The following is a 20,042-nucleotide window of genomic DNA, read 5'->3' on the forward strand; positions in this document are numbered from 1 at the left end:
ACACCCCCCCACACAAAAACACACACACACGCTCGTCACAAAATGACCTCACGTCTCATCCTCAGGACTCCAAACGTAAGGCTAAGGTTCGTTTCCTCTGAGCCCTGAAGCAGTACTGTGCTGTGCTCAATCCCAGGGGCATTGACTGTGTGTGTGTGAGAATGTGTGTGTGTGTGTGCGAGTATGGTAATGCTGTCTGCAGTCAGTAACTGTGTTTGGGAACACTCCTCACGTCAGCAGGCTGCTGCAGTACAGAGCCGTTTATATTCCTCCCCACAATCCCTCCATCCGCTCTCCTCTCAGGAGTCCTCTGTCTCCTTAAACGTGCCTTCTCTCTCTCCATCCTTCTCTTTACCAGTCACCTCATCCCTCTCTAACGCTCTAACGCTCTTCTCTCTCTCTCTCTCTCTCTCTCTCTCTCTCTCTCTCTCTCTCTCACTCTCTCTCTCTCTCTCTCTCTCTCTCAATCACACACATGCGCACACACACACACACACACACCCACACACACACCAAGGCTGTTTATTACTTTATTTGTCAGGGTCCACAGACGGTATTATTACACCAGTAGAGTTAGCTACTGTATATACAGTCCCTGGGCAGAACAATATCAGTGAAGCACAAAAAATACAATCTATTACATTGAACTGCATTACAACGGGTAGCAAACAAGATCAATACATACATAACCATGTCATTTTCATTGAAGAATAAAAAAACCAAACAGTTTATTTGTTCACCCTGATGTAAGTCAGTTATGTGTATGAAGCTGTTGAATGTGATCTTTGTGATTTAAAAGGCAATACTAGGTAACAAGACAGAGTTGGCCACTTCCCTCCTTTACACAAAGATCCGTGCACCCATGCACATACATGCACGCATGAGCACGCGCGCACACACACACAGAAACACAGGGTTTAGTGGACATACAGACTGGGGTTTACTAGGAAGGCGTTGATCCTCTGTGCTGTGTTATCCAGCTCGGTAGTGTTGCTGTACTTGAGAAGGTTGTAGGAGCGGACAAAGTAGTGCCTCAGGTAACGCTGGCTCACACACTTGTGCAACTTTGTAGCTATCCGCAACACGCACTCCTTCACAGATCTCCAGTCCCGCACACAGGGAAACTTCTCACAACACCAGAACAACAGCGTCTGTGGGGGGGGGGGAAGGGAAGAGATGGATGTCAGTCACAGGGGTGAGAGAAAGAGTTGGTGTGTGAGAAAAAGTGGAGGGGAAGGGGTCAGCCAGAGGAAGCAGAGGGAGAGGGATCAGACCGCAGGGAGAGAATAAAGAGGGGGTGAGAGAGAGGAAGGAAAGGGGGAAGAACATGTGAAACATCAGAGCAAAGATAGAAAAGAGATTTGAGAGACAATAAGACGGTTGATAGAGAAGGTGAAGGGTTAGAGATTTGAGAGAGGATAGAGACAGGGATAATAGTTTTTTTTGGAGGAGCATGAGGTGGAAAAGGTAAGGCAAATGGAGTGAAAGGAGTATTATTCTGGGAGAAGGCAGTGGCCTATTTAGTGAAGAAGCAAGTCTGTTAGAGGGACTTGTTGAAGACTCACTAAGTTTGGAAGGCTTAGGGCTGGAGCAAATGTTTTGATCGGTACCTGCAGGTGGAAAGCTGTGATGACAGGCTTGTTTCCAGGACACCAGACATCCTCCTTCAGTTGCCGGACGACTCTGTAACATTTTCTACGGCAACCGCCGTCCTCGTCAATTGCGCCTAACAGTGCCTGCTCTGCTCGTGAGAAGGACAGCAGCCAGTGGTAATTAGAAGTGGCCATTAAGTTGAACCCGAACGACTGCAGAGAGAACAACATAAACAAACAATTCAAAACCTGTAAGTGAACTTTGTTTCAACATACACCAACTCAATGGTCAGTTTCAGGTGTACACCACATGAGGTTCCAGGAAGGGAGCGAGAGGCCGACCTTGATGCAGCGAGCTCGCTCTGCAACAGGCCAGCGCTGCAGTAGGCGGGGCCAACGAGCTTTCTTCGGCCAATAGTTGACGAGCTCCACTGTTGGAACAAGCTCTGCCTCCATGATGCCCTCTGCCGTTTCTATGGCAACACGTACCACCGTGCCCACTGACTCCAAGACGGTGACTTTACCTGGAAACACAGGCACTCGCAGGTGGGTTAGATTTTTTTTTTCAGTGTCTCTGGAGATGCAGACCACCACAAACACACACACTACTCAGACAGACCTACCAGTCAGACCACAGCTCTTTATGGCGTTGTCTAGCATCGCTCTGAAGAGGCTGACTACCTTAGCCGGGACAATGTCGCCCTCTACACACACCCGTGTGTCCTGCCAGTCCTGGGCAGGGTTTGTGAAGCTATCAAACTCCAGCCATTGGTGGAGCTTCTCTGGCTCACGTACAGGTGAGGGGAGCCGAGATCCACTCAGAGAGTAGTACCTCCACTGGTGGGTTAAATGCTCATGGTAACCAAGCAGCCCTCTGACTGGTACACTGACCAACATCAGGGTAGGGGTCAAGACCTGTACACACACACACAGATATTCAGTATGCTGTATGTGAAAGTGCATTTTCTTCTTACATTTACATTTAGTCATTTAGCAGATGCTCTTATCCAGAGCGACTTACAGTAAGTACAGGTAGGGTTAGGGTTAGGAGTTCTGCATACTATCAACATGAACAAAGACACTGAAACAGCTTGTCTTACTTGGATGGCAGGGTTGAATGTACATCTTCCTCTCAGCAGAGCAGTCCATTTGGACAACATGGCAGGCTGATCCTACAAAACACTCACGCAAAGACACCGAAACATACAATGGAAGTGATTATGTGAGCATTGAGGTATCAAAAAGAGAGTAGCATAAGAGAGTAGCACTCCAATACACTCAAAGTAACGGTGTACCTTGATGCTCTCATTGTGGACTCCAGCCTGGACAATGGACTGGAAGCGTCCATCTCTTCCGCTAATCTCTCTGGTAAGTTCTTTGACAACAGTCAGAACCTCCTCCACCCTTCTACTCACTGTGCGGTGCCGCAGGTCCACCTACTCACACACACACACACATTAGACATACGTTTAAAAAATATATATATAGTAACTCCGTCAATTATGAACCCATCTTTTTTATTTGCTACCACAAATACAAATGCACACTCAAACTTGTAAATACAAAGAAAATGTGTCAAATTGAGCTCATGCCTGATTCTGGAGGTATTGGTCCAGATCCTCATCAGTAAAGTCTGGCATGTCCTCCTCTGGTCCTCCTCTCTCTTTCTTCTCTGACCGTTGTTCTCAGATATGCGACAGTCGGTGACAGACAAACACAGGTTGATTTAGGATGATTTTTAATTGGTGGTGGTGTGTATGGGGAGAGTGGGAGATGTGTGTGACCCCTTTTTTTCTTCTTTCCTGCCCGAAAGAAACCCATCGACCGTTTGGAAAGCATTCCATCATCGATCCTGCAGCATTGATTTGGAATGCTAAAGTGCATCCCCCCTCTGACAGTAAAGCATGCTGCCATTCTCACATCGGAGCTTCAGATTACCTCTGGAATAAAAGAGTAGCTTACATCAACAGTTCAGTATCACCTCCCGTGCTCCTCACACATTTTGTTTAATCTGATGCGTGACTCAAGATCTACTAAACCCAGCCCTAAGTATGCTAGTTCATCCCACAGACCAGTGCACCTTCAATAATGACATCATTTCAGTAAGTCTTCACTTCACTACAAGGTTTTCATGACTACTTGGGTAACTGTCCTTTACAGTAGTTAGGGATGTCAGAGGAGGACCAGCGCCAGGCGTTCTCTAGGACCCAGGGGAGGTCCCAGTTTGCAGAAGCCTGGGTCTGCCCTAGGCCTAATAACAGCAGCTGGGCAGGATGAGGTCGATGACTGGGACGGGAGACTCTGCTCATGTGGAATGGCCAGCTCTGCACTAACAGACCCTGGCTAGATACTCATCACACGCATCCAGCTCTCCCGTTTTCCCTCACTTAACCTCTGGTCTGGGAGGATCACAGATGTATCTAAGCACCACTTTAGACATATCAAAATAGTCTTCAGTGCCTGATATATAAAAGAATCACAAGACCACTGGTAATTTTGTGGTTTCCTTTAATAATCATCAACACATTATGTACAAAGCAAGCAAAGTATTACCTATTGACCAAAGAAACCCTAAAATGCATCTTCATTAAAACTGTCCAAAATCACATCCTTTTTTTAAACAGGAAAACACCATTTAGGATCCCTAGAAGTGACAGAACCTTCTAAATTAATTGTTAAAGTGTTGATGAGCTGGTGTCCTGGCAGCAAACAGGTTACCAGTAAATCTATCTGCCCTCAGGTAACCAGGAATAGTCTAACACTAGCACTCTACCACAGGGTAAAATATCACAAAAGGAGACATGAAATATTCATCAATTAACACAATTCAAAATAACTAGAATAAAAAGTAAAATAGCAGAAAGAAAAAACATCAAAACAAAACTTTGAAAAGCATTCGATTCTTCTTTTAATTTCTCTTCCGTCATTTTCTCCCAGTATTGTCTGTGTGAGTAGCAATACTGTAAAATCTGAATGAGTGGACTGGCCATAAACACACACACACACACCCTCTCTCTCACACACGCACGCACACACACACACACAGCTCCACTCTAGGCTCCTCATTGGTAGGTAACACAAGGTCAACATACACAGTACTGGTGGGGTTAGAATGGTGGTGGTGGTGGAGGTGATTACTGTCCACGAGGAGCCGTCTCTTTAACAACACACACTAACATGCGCGTACACACACACACACACGCTCGCACACACACACACACACACACACACACACACACACACACACACACACACACACACACACACACACACACACACACACACACACACACACACACACACACACACACACACACACACACACACACACACACACACACACACACACACACACACACACACACACACACACACACACACACACACACACACAGGGGCAGTTTGCTGGCTTTGGTGCTTGTAGCCACAACAGCCAGCTCAGGGGCCCAGTCCTTTCTACATTTCCGATCAAACAGGGAGAGTGCTTCTGAAAAAAACACATACAAATGAAGTGTCAAAAAACAGTCCCTCAACCAACAGATTATGGTCAATGTGGTATGTTAAAATATTTTAATAAAAACACAACAACTACACACTAACAGATTTCAAAAGTTTGGTCAAAGCCTTGCCTTGTTTGGCTGGTCTTGCATGTTTAGTAAATACAGTCTAAATGGTGCATACAGGTTTGGGGTTCTTACCTTTGAGAGAATCTTGGTGGTGACTTCACTATGACTCGTCATCTGACACATGGGGCTTCGCTATGGCCATCTCCTCCTTGCTCTCCGCGATCATCTTACACTTCTGCAAACACACACACGCACCACACCGGGGTGAGACATCTAACAAGACAAACACACCAAGAGAGCACGATCTAAGTGTAAATATTAGACCCCAAGAAGTCTAGGATGCGAAAAGTTCCCTGACCTCGGTGAGTTCCTTGATGGTGTGGATGTTGGCCTGCTGTGTGACCTTCCTCTTCACCTCCTCTATGTGGCCCAGGTTGAGAGTGGGGGTGGGCGGTGCCAGGCAGGGAGGGGGCTTGTTGGTTATGGTGGGCAGAGGGGGCATGGAGGGCATGGAAGCCAACGCGCCCATGTTGGTGAGGGCCGCGGTCATAGTGGCAGCCGTCATGCTGGCCATGGCAGCACTCATGGTCATGTTAGACATGTTGGGCATGTTGGGCATGCCAGGCATTCCCATGGACATGTTGGGCATGTTGGGCATGCCCATGGGCAAGTTGAGAGGCAAGGGTAGGGGCAGCGACAAGGGGGTAGGAGATGGAGTGGGAAGGGGCAGTTGGAGGATGGCTTTGGGTCTCAGGCTCTCTGGGATGGGCACCCCTGCCTTGGCACACATGGCGGCTGCATTGGCCTTGGCTATCTCCAGGAGCTGGTCCTTGTCTGGAGGGAGAGTGCAGAAGGGGATTGAAAGAGACAGCGGGATGGACAGGAGAAGAAGAATCGGTTAGTGAAGACAAGTTAAGTGGATGCACAGATTCTCCACGCAGACAGAAGAAAGCGTGTGTGGACGGTGTGCAGCTGTGGAGGGGTATTGAAGAGGGTTAAAATAGCGACAGGTGTCTCACCGAGCTCTGTGAGGCGCGGGGGGGTCTTGCTGGCGCTGCGGCGTGCGCGAGAAGTGGAGCGGCGCTGCTTGCGGAGGATGAGGATGGGGGAGTGGCTGGGCTCTCGTTTCCAGCGGTCCCGCCGGTCGAACGAGCGGCTCCGGAACACGGGCCTGCGGCGCCCCCGAGACCTAGACCGCCGCCTGCGGTCGGGAGAGCGGGACTTTGAGCGCTTGTTTCGGTCTGTGGACCGGGACCTCTTCCTGCGGCCTGGGGAACGAGACCTGGACCTCCTTTTGCGAGGTGGGGTGCGGGACCTGGACCGCTTGGTCCTGGGTCTGGACTTGGAGCGAGATTTCCTGCGGCGTGCGGCTGACCTTGAGCGAGACCTGCGACGCCGGGCTGGACTCCTGGACTTGGAGCGCCTCTTCTTTCTTTCCACAGGAGACCTGGAATTTCTCTTTCTCACGGGGGACTTGGACCTGCAAACATTGAAAGCGACAACAACAAACATTTATTATTAGATCCTTTTCAAACATGCAGTGAGTCACCAGGTTGAAACAACCTAAACAAACATCCAACAAAGTGTCTTAGAACAACACAGACAAACAAGAGAAGTAGAAACAGACCTGGACTTATTTCTTCTTTTAGATTCCTCTTTTCCAGATTTAGACGGGGAGCGCCTGGGAGATGAAGTGGAGCGTGACAACTTCCTGCGGGCAGGTGAGCGGGACACGGACAGCTTCTTCCTAGCGGGAGACGCTGAAGTGGAGGTCTGACGTTTCGATGACGCCGTGGCTGTCTTCTTGCCAGAAGACTTGGTCTCCTGGTCAGAGCTGTCTGACTGCTCCACACCGGGTTCAGGAGAACCAGACCTGGAGACAGCAGCAGCAGCATCATCTCTCTCCTCAGACGAGCTGGCTGGGCTGCTCTCCCCTGCTGGCTGTGCCGGCCCTTTATCTGAGGCCGTGTCAGCTGAGGCGCTATGGTTGTTGTTCTGGCCAGTGAGCTCAGTCTCGGAGGAAGACTTGGCTGCTGAATCAGGGGCAGGGGCCAGAGGCAAGGGCTTCCATGGTCCGGCTGCAGCCACTGGCTCCTGATCTTCTGCAACCACTGGCTCCTGATCTGCTGCAACCACTGGCTCCTGATCTGCTGCAACCACTGGCTCCTGATCTTCTGCAACCACTGGCTCCTGATCTGCTGCAACCATTTGCACCTGATCTGCTGCCCCTACGAGGCTCTTCTCGACCACTTGTTCTTCTGTGGAAGCTCTCTCAGGCTGTGCGGGAGACTCGTGGTCCTTGGCTGGAGTCCTAGATTGAGAGTGAGCTGGAGACACACTTTCTGATTGCCTGTCGCTGGACACAGATCTGGATTTGGATTTGTCTCGGCTGAGGGACTTGGACTTTGATCGCCTGCACCTCACAGGTGATTTGGACTGTCTGCCACCAGCTGCAGGTGATTGAGATTTGGACCTATAACGTGGTGCTGATGTGGATCGGGACTTGGATCTCTTTCTCGTCCTCGGTGACCTGGACTTGCCCCGGATCCGCCTGGGAGACGGGGAACGCCGTTTTCGAACTGGGGACCTGGACTTGGTTCGTTTCTTGGGACTCCGGGTCCTAGAGCGCCGGCCCTTCCTCAGGATGACGACCGAGCGTGAGCGGGTTCTCCTGCTCCTCCGGACTGACCGAGACCGAGACCTTCGGGTTCTGATGGGCGGGGATCTTTTTCTGCGAGGGGGTGATGGGGTTGGGGAACGGCGTCCTCGTTTCACTGACCGAGACCTGGAGCGCCGAGACCTCCTGGATCTGGAGGTCGAACGGCGGAGCCGTGCTGGTGAGCGGGATCGAGAGCGTCTGCCGACCCGTCGGGGAGACCTGGTTCTGGACCTTCGGGCACGGCCGGCACGAGGCCTGGAGGTAGAGCGTCGAGATCTCCTTGGAGACGGAGACGGTGACCTACGACCTCGTCTGGGTGATCTGGAAGGCCTCCTCCTGGGAGAGGGGGAGAGCGAGCTTCGGCCCCTCTTCGGGGAGAGAGACTGAGATTTACGTCTGGACCTCTTGGGGGATCTGGACTGCTTCCTTTTGGGGGATGGAGACCGACGCCCTGTCTTGGGAGACGAGGACCGTTTGGTCTTAGGACTCCTCCTGGGACTGGAAGGGGACCGGGCCCGGTCAGACGCAGGGTGATCAGAGGATCGCTTGGGGCTTGGTGAGTCACTGACACTGGACCTAGACCTTTTTATATCAGCCCCGGGGCGCATGGGGGAGCGTGACGGTGATCTGGAAGGGTTGCATTCCTTGACCTTTGCCCTTTGGCTTGCACTAGCCTCCTTCAGGTTGGCTTCATCTCTCTGTGAGCCTTCCAGCTTGGGGATGATATCAGGCAGCTCCTGAGCGTGGGTGAAGCTGCCGTTTCCTGGCTGCTCTTCTCCCTTGGCAGCTTGGTGGTTGTCCTGATCTGTAGAAGGTGGCAAGTCCTCTACTGACCCCTTCCCTCCGGCCTCTAGTGGCTCCTCATCCGAAGGCTCACCCTTTACAGCTGGAGCCTCTTCTGTGTGGCCCCGGGTCAGGTTCGCAGAGGGAAGCCTGTCCTCTCGCCTGGTCTTGATCAGAATGGGGGAGAGCTTGGCTCCAGGGGGAGCTTTGTCTTCAGACACTGCTGGCTTCCCTTCTCCCTCGGACTCGGACCCCGAAGCGGAGGTGCTATCTGATGGAGAGTGGGACTTCCTCTCTTGCTTCTCTTCCTTCTTCTTCTTCTTTTTCCTCTTCTTGGCTGCATGTTTTTTATGCTTTTTGGTTTTTCCATCTCCCTCTACTTCCTGTGGATCTACAAATACATTGAGAAAAGGCTTAAAGAGGTTTTATATACGAGGACAAACATCTGAAGTACACTCACTTGAAACAAAGTTTGTGCAAACACTGAAATGTCTAAAGTTTAAAGCAATGTGATCTGTTTTCACCATTATCAGAGTACACATCAAACACCCAATTGAGGATCCAACAAGTGTCCAGAATCACCTACCTGTGATCAAGTCCCTTGTTCCTTCCTCCTTAGCATCAACTGGCTCCCCTGAAGCAGAGATGGCTGGTCGTGCAATCCTCGCACTACAAACATACAGAATAAGTTTAATTGTTGTAGAAAACAGAGAACTTCTGGGATGGACAAACAAAAAATGAATTTGCAATTCATTCGTAACAGTTTTAGAGCGACAATTATTTAATGAAAATAATAATTAAAAAAATGTGTATGTTGTCCCTATTTACAGTCCCTATAAATATATATGTGAGTTTATTGTTGGCCAGATACTAGAAGTTGCTGTGTCCTGATGAGGTGCAGGTCCTATCAGGGAGAGTTCTGACCTGGCTCTTGTTTTCATGGCCCGTGGAGGCTCTGGTTCGGACTCAGGGGCAGACTCAGAGCTGCTGTCTCGTTCTCCCTTTCGCTTCTTCTTCTTCTTCTTACTCTTGTGTTTTTTGTGCTTCTTGTTCTTCTTGTGGGGTGTCTCACTGCCCTCATTGGCAGCTTTCTCTCCTGTGGAATGGTCCCTCTCCTGTAGATCCTCCTCTCCTACACACAGGAATTGCACACGTGTGTCGTAAACAATTAACAACATTTCTAAGAAACCTTGTCAAACAGAGGCTCTGGCCCTGTACACAGCTGAGACAACCGTCAGAGAGAAAGCAAAATGGGAACTGAAACATCAGCTTATGTTATATCATGTTAGAACAAATGATGAGCAAGTACGTCTTCATTTTAAGTCCACTGTTGCAAATGTAAATCACTGCAAATGGCAGCTACTAAGAGAGCAGGTGACTGGTAACAGACTTCCAGATTTTTGATTGTCTTTTTGTCACTCACCTGGTTGGGTGTCTACTGCACACTCCATTGCTTTGGTGCCAAAAGCTGGCCGATTGTACACCCTGAAACAGCTCTTGTTGCTTTAAATGTGACGGTCAACAACTCTAGTGGCACTCTGATGTAAATCTGGAAAAAAAAAATTCTGATAATATAATCATGTACACAGAATATAGCCAAGTTAGTGTCAATATTTGAACTGCATGGTTAATAATAGGCTTGAAATCACACTTATTTTACACACCAAGTCTGTGTCAATTAAGTAGGCTACATTCAAAACGTATAAAATACATTTTGATCTAATTGTAGCTAGCTTCCAAAGGCAACTTTACAACCAGTTTTGTCATTTTCCGATCGCTAATGTTAGTACCAATAGACCCTATAACTATTTTACAGTAAGGCGATAAGTATTCGGGTTCAGGCTAGTGAGTTGGCTACAAAATAGTTCGCTGAAGTTACACCATAGAATAATAGCTAGCTAGTAGGTTAACATTATCCCAGTCCAAGTTACAATCCATGACTAATAATACACACAATCCATTACTAATGAGCGTACCGGGCCATTAATTTGAAGGCTAAATTAGTTTGTAGTCACTGTAGCTAGCTAACGCGTTCTCATGAACGCTATTCATGAGAACCCCACAGTGCTGGTTTTGTTAAGGCTGGCGTTAATGCTAAGCTAGCTAGTTAGCTGACATAGCGGGCTAAGCTAATATAACATGCGTTACGAACTAGCTAGCTTAGACATTTTTTAAGACAGTCGTTTTAGCAGTCTGGTCTGGTTAGCATTGCTATGTTTGCTAACTAACTGCAGAACGACAAATACGGATGATCCAATGTATCAACATAACCATCCTGCTCTGCAATGGCACGCTAACAAAGCCTGGGCATACCACTACTGTAAGTTCGCTCGGTAGCTAGGTAGCTAACTAGCTTCCACAAAAACAGCACAACACGCATCTCACCGTTCGTGTTAGCCTCTCTGGAAAATGTGTGCGGGTACGTCTCAGTCTCGTCGTGGCCAGCTTTAGCTAGCTAATGTTGGAGAATCTCAAACCTTCTTTCATAAAATGTACATTAGGTCCACCTGAGTAACCTGTTTGGAACCAGAAATGTACCCAATTGTCTGAGTTTATTATCCTTTTCCTGTTAAAGGTTACAGAATCCACGAAATTAATGGATGCTAACGCTATCATCTACCTGCGCCGCCATGACAGTAGCAAGCGAGGCTCTTCGCAACCCAGAATGCCTTGTCGCGCGGCAAGGGGAGAAGCGTCATCTCCATGGCAACAATTTTTCTTCTTCCTGTCTGACACAAATTAAATCGTTTATTTCCCAAAAGATAGAGAAGATAAATATCTAATAATTTTTATGCTAGCAATATTAATTCAATTCACAAATAGTCAGATGGCCACATCAACCTAAAGACAAAATACACCACTTTGATTGGAGATGCAGGTGCTTTTTAGACTCTGCATTTGTTTTAAGACTGAGGCAGTTCACATGGAACACATTACGGTCGAGTAGGCTGTACCATCTAATCCACTATTTTCATACTATATTGAACAATACAATACAGTCTCACGCATTCGCCGTGAAACTCATGCATATCAACCAGAGCCCATTTCTCACGTTCTCATGCGACACCTTGGCTTGTATTTCTCATGATGAGAATTAAGGAATAACTTCCCGGTATAATTAGGCTAATGGACTTGCCGAGGGGCTATCATACGAAGGCACGTTTTTGATCAAACTTGAGCGCCCCCTATAGTAATTCAAGGTAAAGATCAGTAAATTACATAAAACACACATAGGCCTAATAATGCATTGTGTAAAGTAATTTTGTACATGCGTGTCAGACTCTAGCCTAGCCTACTTAAAGAAATGTTGTTCTAAAGGTTTATGAAAGTAAAAGCTTTCGCATATGCTATTCCTTGAACTTCAATCAATTTAGCTTGCACCATTCTTTGTCAGTAATTTTCTTTATTAAAGTGCACACATTAAGCTCACACACAAGCTATAGCATATTGGTTCCACAGGGGTAAATCAACCCACCCACGCTTTGTAGGCTAAAGTGTGTTTAATAATAATGTAACTTCATTTTCCCAGCTCAACCTGTAGCCTATATCCTGTTCACATAAAGAGCACAAATAAAGAAATACAAATCAGATTGATTGTTGTTATTTGAATTACATTTTATTAGGCTATAGGCTTTTATTATGCGACTTTTGAAGGCAGGCTATCATAACCCTAAGAAATGTGCATATGAATTGGCAGGGGAATAGAGCAGAGTTCACGTTTCATTGATGTAACATTGCCTAAAGTAAGCTACAGTTGAGACGCAGTGATCCAAACACGTTTTGATTCAGGAAATGCCTGTAGCCTATTCAAAATCTTGAAATAACAATGGAGTTGTTTGCCTTTCCTATTTCATAATGTTCTTCAGTATCAGGTAGCTATCAAACCACAAGTCGCGGAATAATTAACTATACTCAAATTAGCCAACTTTACAAGGGTCCTTTAAGAAGAGGTGGATTCACCTGTAACTCAAATCAACCAGCCTACCTGTAAACGCAATAGGCTATTATAGGCTACATATCGAAATATTGAATCGTTGCTTTTTCAGATGTAATTTAAAGTTATTTCCCCCACAACCTTTCAATGTAAATGTATAGGTTATCCTGAGAAATAGTAAACTTGATCGTCGTGGATTAAGAAAAAAACTTTTTCTGGAAGAGACGTAAACGAAACCAGTTTCACTTCGTCCTCCAATGGCTATCCAAAGTGTTATTTTATTTATTGGAGTTTACTTTGGTGAGTAACTTAAAAGTGTTTTGCAATAAGTTGTTTATAACATCATCCATCGTGTAGTTAGTTTAGGTCCTACATTTAATTAAGCTAACGTAAACTGGACCTGACAGGTAGACTATCTAGCCCGTACAATCAATCACAATTATCTGAAACTTTTCTTATTTTCTTATTTTCCTCACGATCTTTCAACAAATCAACCACAGATTGGTCTGGCTAACCTAGTTTTAGTCAAGATTTCTTTTTTTCTATCAGACATAGCCTATATCATTACTTTTTCGACTGACTGTTCCACGCAGCAGCAGCTGAGCTATTTTGCAAACGTACAAAGTTCGAAATACTGCTCCGTTGATCTTCCACACAACATTCTAGGCCTGTTGAAATATGTATATTGTAGGCTAGTCCATGACACTGTTGCCGCTATAATACCGTCAATCTCAGAGAAACAAACAACAATGCAATGTGTTTTGTTAGGAAGGCCTATATATTGACCTGACAGGTATGATTTCAGTGTTTGTGAAGGCGGCAGACCCTGAGCATGGAAAACTCGGAGGGAAGATCACTTTGGTCCCCACTGTCACGGGACAAATGGACGAGATCTTGTGGAAACATAAGGGTAATAAAGTGGTGGAGTTCGATGGCAGCCAGAACAAGGAGTTTGGCCCTTATGTGGGTAGGACCGTCCTAGACTTCGTCACCGGAGAGCTCATAATCAGTGACCTCACTGCCGAAGACAGTGGACATTATGAGTTAGAAGCACACATCAACAACCTGCTGAAGTACTCAGACCATCAAGTGGAGGTCATCGGTAAGTTTGTGTGGAAATTGTGTTACACTTTACTCATGCATAGGCTATATGCTATGCAGGCTATATGCAGGCTATATTACTCATGCATAAGCCATATTATTGCCATTGGTCTGAAAACATTGTACATTTTTGTAAAGCCTGCACACCAAGGGGGAAAAAATCCTTAAGGAGGGAAATTAAATAGCCCAGATTAATAACCACAATGAATCTGCTACGCACCTCTAAATTCTAGACTATTGAATAGAATATCCTACCATATTTAAGTGTGAAGAAGTTGTGGTAAAGTCTGCTTTTTGAAGGTGATTTGATGCCGTTTATGGTGTTTCTTCATAGCTGAAGTGGCACAACCCACCATTATTTGTGTGGTCAACGATACCAAGACGAGTGCTTCCATGGCAACACTGCAGTGCAATGCAGACCGTCAAGACCAAAAATCCCCAATGACATACAGCTGGGAGGGGTTGGAGGGCACATTGCTTACCTATTCATCTATTGATCAAAAGTTGTCCATCGCTGTTAAGGACAGACATGACGAAGCAGTCTTCCAGTGTTCAGTTAGCAACCTTGTGAGTAAGAAGCAGGCCCAATTCCAAGTGAAGAACTGCTTCACAGGTAACACATCATTCTTAACCTTACATTTGTTTTTTGTCTACTTTGCTACTTTGTACATTTGACAACGCTATAATTGCTCATCAGTTAGTGTCAAAGTCTATTGTAAGTAAGCAACTGTAATATTTACATTTACATTTAGTCATTTAATATTGTTTTGGTGTTTCTCTATTTAGACGAAAGCTCATCTACAGTACTGGCCGTCTGTCTTTCCCTGTTTTTCCTGGTCATTTTGCTGATTGTTCTGGGGTTGTTTTATTATTTCTTGAGACACAAGAAAGGTAAGACCCTTCTCACTGAACAGAGGACCATAACATGGTTGAAGAGATTGGGGGGGGGAGTAAAATGGTTCATAGATCAGTTGTCTAAAAGATGCTTTTTTCACAAATGGTCACTTCCTTACTGTATGTCTAATGGCAATCTTTGTTTTTCCTCCAACTCCGTTTTTGTTTACTGATTCATAGCAAAACCTGCTTGCAACAAGAAAGATGATGTGGAGGATCCTCTGATGCAAGGTAAGGTTATGTTTTTACAAAGCTGCTATCATATTTTGTATAACGCTAGAAGATAACATAATGAGATGAGATTGTCATCAGACTTGCAGAGTTTGTGATTTGCAGAAATTTGTTTTATTTTAACAGAGGTTCCAGAGCATGACTCCTCACCAAAAGGTTATATTTAATTTTCCTTAATGTTGCAAGTACAGAGGACATTGAGTCAAGTCACCACTATTGAAACTCAATCCTTATATTTCCCAGGCTAACCTAGTTTTAGTCAAGATTTCTTCTTTTTTTATCAGACGTCTCATTGCTTTTTCGAGTGACCGTTCCACGCAGCAGCCTCGCTATTTTGCAAACGTACAAAATTCGAAATACTGCTCTGTAGATCTTCCACACGACATGCTAGACCTGTTGAAATATGTATCTTTATTTGTACAGTCCATGACACTGTTACCACTGTTACCGCTAGAATACCGTCAATTGTCAGATCTCAGAGAAACAAACAACAATGCAATGTGTTTTGTTAGTTTTTGGTATAGACTATTGAATTGAAGTCACCACTATTGAAACTCAATCCTTATATTTCACAGGACAAGTGAAGGAGAAGAGAGAACTATTTGAGAGACTGGCAAGGCAGGACATTCCAACAAAAGGTCTTTATTTGCTACTTTGGGCTTATTTGATTTAAATCAAATGAGCGTTACGTACGTTCGTTCGTTCATATGGTGCCCATCATATTTTATGATCCTTTTTATTGAGAATTAGCTTCCTTACTGGTATGTAACACACATCCTCTCATTCTATGTTTCTCTGTTAGGGAGACTGGATGACCAGTACAGGAATAAGAAGCAGGAGAACATCGAAAGAACTGAAGATAACTCTCACAGAGCCACACTCCCCAGCACTCAAGCACTACCTCAACAAGCTCAAAGTGAAGAGAGGAGGTCTAATCCACCCACACCCTCCCAAGCCAGCATGATCCAGTCAGACCAGAACATATTACAACACAGACCTGAACAAGAGACAGTACCAGATCAGGACCCAGAGTCTGTGAAGGTCAGTCTCCCTGACCTGGCCAAGTCTAACCCAGACCCAGGACCAGAAGGACCAACATGTCCCACAAAGCAGGACACGGGCGCAGGAGAAACCGGACATCAGGAACAACAAAACACAGACATATCGGAACAAACAGGGTTGCTAGCAAACCCGAACAATCCCATACAGGTTGGGTCAGAACCAGAGGCTCCCAAAAATCAGCTTGACACAAATACAGAAGCCAAATCTGAGGTTCCAGCTGAGGGTCATCACGTTGAAATCTCTGAGAGCTGTTCAACCTCTCCTGGGGGGAATAAAGATGGGTTAAAGGAGGCGGAAAAAGGGATCGAGACAAGGAATGAGGAAACAGAGCGAAAGACAAATGATGGAGGAATTGACGAAGATGCCATGGACCAAAATGGAGAGGAAGCAATCAGAAAGACAGAGCAAGAGAGAGAACACTGTGTTTCAGAGAGTTCTCCAGCTTCTATATTGAGCCCCAAAAAGAATCAGATAAATGGAAGCACACCAGACACTGTAGCTGTCTCCAAGCATGCAGAACAGAGTCAGGTCCAATCAGAACCAAATCAGTCAGAGCACGCCGGAGATCTATCTCAGCAGGCTGAGGATTCAGCTCAGAGTCAAACAAAGCCCACAGATACAAGCACCCCGAAACTGACAAGTGACACACAACCTCCAGCTCCGACTCCTACAAAACCCTCAGCAGAATGCAACAGGTCTGATCCACCCTCACCCTCCCAAGTCAGCATGATCCAGTCAGACCAGAAAATATTACAAACCAGACCTGAACAAGAGACAGTACCAGATCAGGACCCAGCAGTGTCTGTGGTCAGTCTCCCTGACCAGAAGAGTGTAGTGGCTGCACGTGAATCAATAACAAAGGAACCCACAGACCAGGCCATACCAGACCCAGGACCAGAAGGACCAACATGTCCCACAAAGCAGGACACGGGCGCAGGAGAAACCGGACATCAGAAACAACCAGACACAGACATATCGGAACAAACAGGGTTGCTAGCAAACCCGAACAATCCCACACAGGTTGGGTCAGAAGCAGAAGCTCTCAAAAATCAGCTTGACACAAATACAGAAGCCAAACCTGAGGACAGTGAAGAGGCGAATGAAGATGGAGCCGCCAGCCAGAAGATGGACTCTTCTGCTACCCAAAGACAGACTCAGAGTTCACCAGCTTCGACACTAAGCCCCACTGACGGTCAACTAAATGATACCCCATCAGACACTGAGGTCTCCAAGCCTGCAGAAACCAGTCAATACCAACCAGAACCAAATCAGTCAGAGCAAGCCAGAGACTTGGACTTATCTCAGCAGGCTGAGGGTTCAGCTCAGAGTCAAACAAAGCCCACAGATACAAGCACCCCGAAACTGACAAGTGACACACAACCCCCAGCTCTGACTCCTACAAAACCCTCAGCAGAATGCAACAGGTCTGATCCACACTCACCCTCCCAAGCCAGCATGATCCAGTCAGACCCAAAAATATTACAACCTGGACAAGAGACAGTACCAGATCAGGACCCAGCAAAGTCTGTGAAGGTCAGTCTCCCTGACCAGAAGAGTGTAGTGGCTGCATGTGAATCAATAACAAAGGAACCCACAGACCAGGCCATACCAGACCCAGGACCAGAAGGACCGACATGTCCCACAAAGCAGGACACGGGCGCAGGAGAAACCGGACATCAGAAACAACCAGACACAGACATATCGGAACAAACAGGGTTGGTAGCAAACCCGAACAATCCTACACAGGTTGGGTCAGAAGCAGAGGCTCTCAAAAATCAGCTTGACACAAATAAAGAAGGCAAACCTGAGAGCTGTTCAACCTCTCCTGGGGGGGAGGAAGGGGATGAAGATGAGTTAGAGACAAGGGATGGGGAAACAGAGCGTTCTCCAGCTTCTACGTTGAGCTCCAAAGAGGATCAGATAAATGGAAGCACACCAGACACTGCAACTGTCTCCAAGCATGCAGAACCTGGTCATGTCCAACCAGAACCGGATGACTCAAAAGCTGTAGGAGATGTGGACAACAGATGTCAACAGAAGCCAAACTCCCAGAGTTGTTCCATCTCTCCTGGGGGGGTAGTAGGGAGTGAAGAAGGATCAAAGGAGGCAGAGGAAGAGATGGAGGCAGGGGATGTGGAAAAAGAGAAACCAGAAGGGGGGGTGGATCATTCTATGGGGATCAATAGAAGCATGGAGACGGAGGATGAAGAAAATAAGACATCAGCTGTAGAAGTGGGGAATTCGGAGCAACAGTCCATGAAAGAGGAAAAGACGGGCACAGATGAGAGTGCAGAGCAACATCCAGACCCCGGAGAGAAGGCCGATGTTTCAAGCCAGAGTGATACAGTAGAAACGGCAGAAGTGGAGAAAAATGCAAAAAAGGAGCTGGATGACAAAAAAGACGGGGGTGGCATAAAGGTAAACAGTCAGATGGATGGAGCAGGTTCAGATGAGCAGGCAGATGATAACTCTGATGAGAAAGCTAAGGGGACAGAACAGGGTGAGACAAATCGAAAGCTAGAAGACTAGAAGGATACAGACGAGTTGCTAGGTAGCAAACACTGAACGGGACATGAAGGCAGGCAGTCAGAGAGGGTATTCAATTCTGGGAAGCAGAGCGGAGAGGCAGGGATAGCAGGGATTTTTTTAAACAAGTATACTGCTTTAAAAATATAATATACCATTTTATAAATGTAGAAGTGATCAACGTGTTAATCCTTAATTATGTAAAAAGAGGAAACAGTTATGCTGACCTTTTTATGTTGTATAATTCTTTTAAAATATAAAATAGCAAGAAACGGGTAGGAATGAGAGACTTTTTCCTTTTGGAGTCATTCTTTCAAATGCACACACAGCAGGAATTCTAGATAAAGACCAGATGGTCAAATCATATCTTGAATGTCATAAACTTGGGTATGTGGGTGTTGAATAAGAGGTCTTAGAGGGAGAATACAGGTGGAGGTTGAATTTCTTAAGCCAGTTTACCTGTCTACTTTTATAATTTTACTAGGCGCTTTACTAGGCTGACCATCTCACTATATTAAATATGATAAACTGGTATGATGAGATGCATTTAAAACCAAAACATACTTAAGTCAGTGCTTGGGAAAGGTGTTGAGAAAATATATTTAAAAGGACTGACATGCCCCACCCAGCCAGACACTGGCACACAGTTGAACTTTACCACACCCAGGGAAACCTCTCTTTCCTTAAACACTTAATCCATTGTAACTTTATCCATTAATAATCCATTATTAAATGAGAACATATGACCATCTGTATGTGTAAAAATATAATTTGAAACTTTGAAATTTGTTTGGTTTTCATTTGAAATAACATTTGTATATATTAGTAAGACAGATGGATGATGCTTACAATGATGATGATCTTGTTGATATTGACAGTTACATATTTAGAGAAAGTGGTTCAAAAACACTATTAAGTGGTGGCAAAGAAAAATCATAAACTGGAGCAGTAAATGATGATTGCAATACTGCTTTATTGCCAGTAAGAGTCAGTGTTCCAAAGCTTTTCTTTTGACCCCAAGACTGGTGATATGATATTGTAGTGGAACTAGCAGTGTTTAGCTGGACAATTATTTTCCTTTTGACACAACATATTAATAGTATATTTGGATGATTTTCATTAAATAGGTTACCTTTCTGTATCTTTAATTATATATATTTCCTTTGATGAGTATTTTAAATTGTGCACAGATAATTTTGCTGTGGAATATTTACTATATAGGGCGATTATATAACTAACATGAAATTAGAAAAAAAACAGCTGATGACAGATTCGGATGAACTAAGAAACAGCAAACACAGCTGAGTAACAACCGTACAGAGAGGAAGCACCCATCAGAACCTACCAGACCCAGAAATACTCCAAAACAGAACCACCAGTCAGATGTCAGATTACTCATGTGGTGAGATAGACACAGATGTTGAATGTGTCGATTGAAATGTTTAGACAAGCTATGTGTAATGAAGTAATGAGTTTAAGTAGTGATATAATGAGTTCAATGCAATACCACTGTATTGCCACTAGGGGATAGTGTTCCATTGCTTTTCTTTTCATCAGACAACTGATCGACTATCAAGAGCTGTCTGGATTTAGCAGTACTCTGCAAACAAAGTATTTCCTTTAGTGACAAAAACTATAACCTCTTCATGATGAACCAATTCCTACTCTGACTCTGACTGTACTGATGTATCTGT

At 45.5% G+C, this 20,042-nt stretch overlaps 4 protein-coding genes across 4 annotated transcripts; 2 read left to right on the forward strand and 2 right to left on the reverse strand.

Annotated features, from left to right (window-relative positions):
* Positions 1-917: 917 nt before the first annotated feature.
* mab21l3 (mab-21-like 3) lies at positions 918-3,232 on the reverse strand. Its single transcript, XM_067229394.1, has 7 exons — positions 3,185-3,232; positions 2,888-3,028; positions 2,693-2,764; positions 2,216-2,507; positions 1,935-2,116; positions 1,611-1,805; positions 918-1,151 (listed from the first exon to the last, which is right to left on the reverse strand). Exons 1-7 carry the CDS (start codon positions 3,230-3,232, stop codon positions 918-920), a joined length of 1,164 nt encoding a protein of 387 aa, XP_067085495.1.
* Positions 3,233-4,933: 1,701 nt separating this feature from the next.
* On the reverse strand, positions 4,934-11,232 carry sona (SON DNA and RNA binding protein a). The gene is made up of 9 exons (XM_067229385.1): positions 10,986-11,232; positions 10,024-10,149; positions 9,525-9,732; positions 9,187-9,269; positions 6,786-8,991; positions 6,178-6,638; positions 5,517-5,992; positions 5,291-5,393; positions 4,934-5,079 (listed from the first exon to the last, which is right to left on the reverse strand). Exons 2-8 carry the CDS (start codon positions 10,049-10,051, stop codon positions 5,319-5,321), a joined length of 3,537 nt encoding a protein of 1,178 aa, XP_067085486.1. The 5' UTR covers positions 10,052-10,149; positions 10,986-11,232; the 3' UTR covers positions 4,934-5,079; positions 5,291-5,318.
* Positions 11,233-12,394: 1,162 nt separating this feature from the next.
* LOC136967419 (lymphocyte function-associated antigen 3-like) lies at positions 12,395-15,008 on the forward strand. Its single transcript, XM_067261183.1, has 6 exons — positions 12,395-12,834; positions 13,340-13,636; positions 13,970-14,248; positions 14,422-14,526; positions 14,710-14,760; positions 15,004-15,008. The coding sequence occupies exons 1-6, from the start codon at positions 12,792-12,794 to the stop codon at positions 15,006-15,008; spliced, it is 780 nt and encodes a 259-aa protein (XP_067117284.1). The 5' UTR covers positions 12,395-12,791.
* A 285-nt stretch (positions 15,009-15,293) lies between these two features.
* On the forward strand, positions 15,294-18,351 carry LOC136967423 (protein starmaker-like). The gene is made up of 2 exons (XM_067261195.1): positions 15,294-15,398; positions 15,563-18,351. Exon 2 carries the CDS (start codon positions 15,721-15,723, stop codon positions 18,349-18,351), a length of 2,631 nt encoding a protein of 876 aa, XP_067117296.1. The 5' UTR covers positions 15,294-15,398; positions 15,563-15,720.
* The last annotated feature ends 1,691 nt before the right edge of the window (positions 18,352-20,042 follow it).

This window comes from Osmerus mordax, chromosome 2, assembly GCF_038355195.1.
Source record: "Osmerus mordax isolate fOsmMor3 chromosome 2, fOsmMor3.pri, whole genome shotgun sequence".
NCBI lineage: Eukaryota > Metazoa > Chordata > Actinopteri > Osmeriformes > Osmeridae > Osmerus > Osmerus mordax.

Coding starts and splice junctions, on each gene's coding strand:
- mab21l3 (XM_067229394.1), bottom strand. CDS start 3,232: ATGCCAGACTTTACTGATGAGGATCTGGACCAATACCTCCAGAATCAG. Junction 1,806..1,934: donor AGCGAGCTCGCTGCATCAAG/GTCGGCCTCTCG, acceptor TTCTCTCTGCAG/TCGTTCGGGTTCAACTTAAT. Junction 1,152..1,610: donor TCACAGCTTTCCACCTGCAG/GTACCGATCAAA, acceptor CCCCCCCCACAG/ACGCTGTTGTTCTGGTGTTG.
- sona (XM_067229385.1), bottom strand. CDS start 10,051: ATGGAGTGTGCAGTAGACACCCAACCAG. Junction 8,992..9,186: donor AACAAGGGACTTGATCACAG/GTAGGTGATTCT, acceptor ATGTATTTGTAG/ATCCACAGGAAGTAGAGGGA. Junction 5,394..5,516: donor CCATCAAGGAACTCACCGAG/GTCAGGGAACTT, acceptor GTGTGTTTGCAG/AAGTGTAAGATGATCGCGGA.
- LOC136967419 (XM_067261183.1), top strand. CDS start 12,792: ATGGCTATCCAAAGTGTTATTTTATTTATTGGAGTTTACTTTG. Junction 13,637..13,969: donor CCATCAAGTGGAGGTCATCG/GTAAGTTTGTGT, acceptor GTTTCTTCATAG/CTGAAGTGGCACAACCCACC. Junction 14,527..14,709: donor TTTCTTGAGACACAAGAAAG/GTAAGACCCTTC, acceptor ACTGATTCATAG/CAAAACCTGCTTGCAACAAG.
- LOC136967423 (XM_067261195.1), top strand. CDS start 15,721: ATGATCCAGTCAGACCAGAACATATTACAACACAGACCTGAACAAGAG.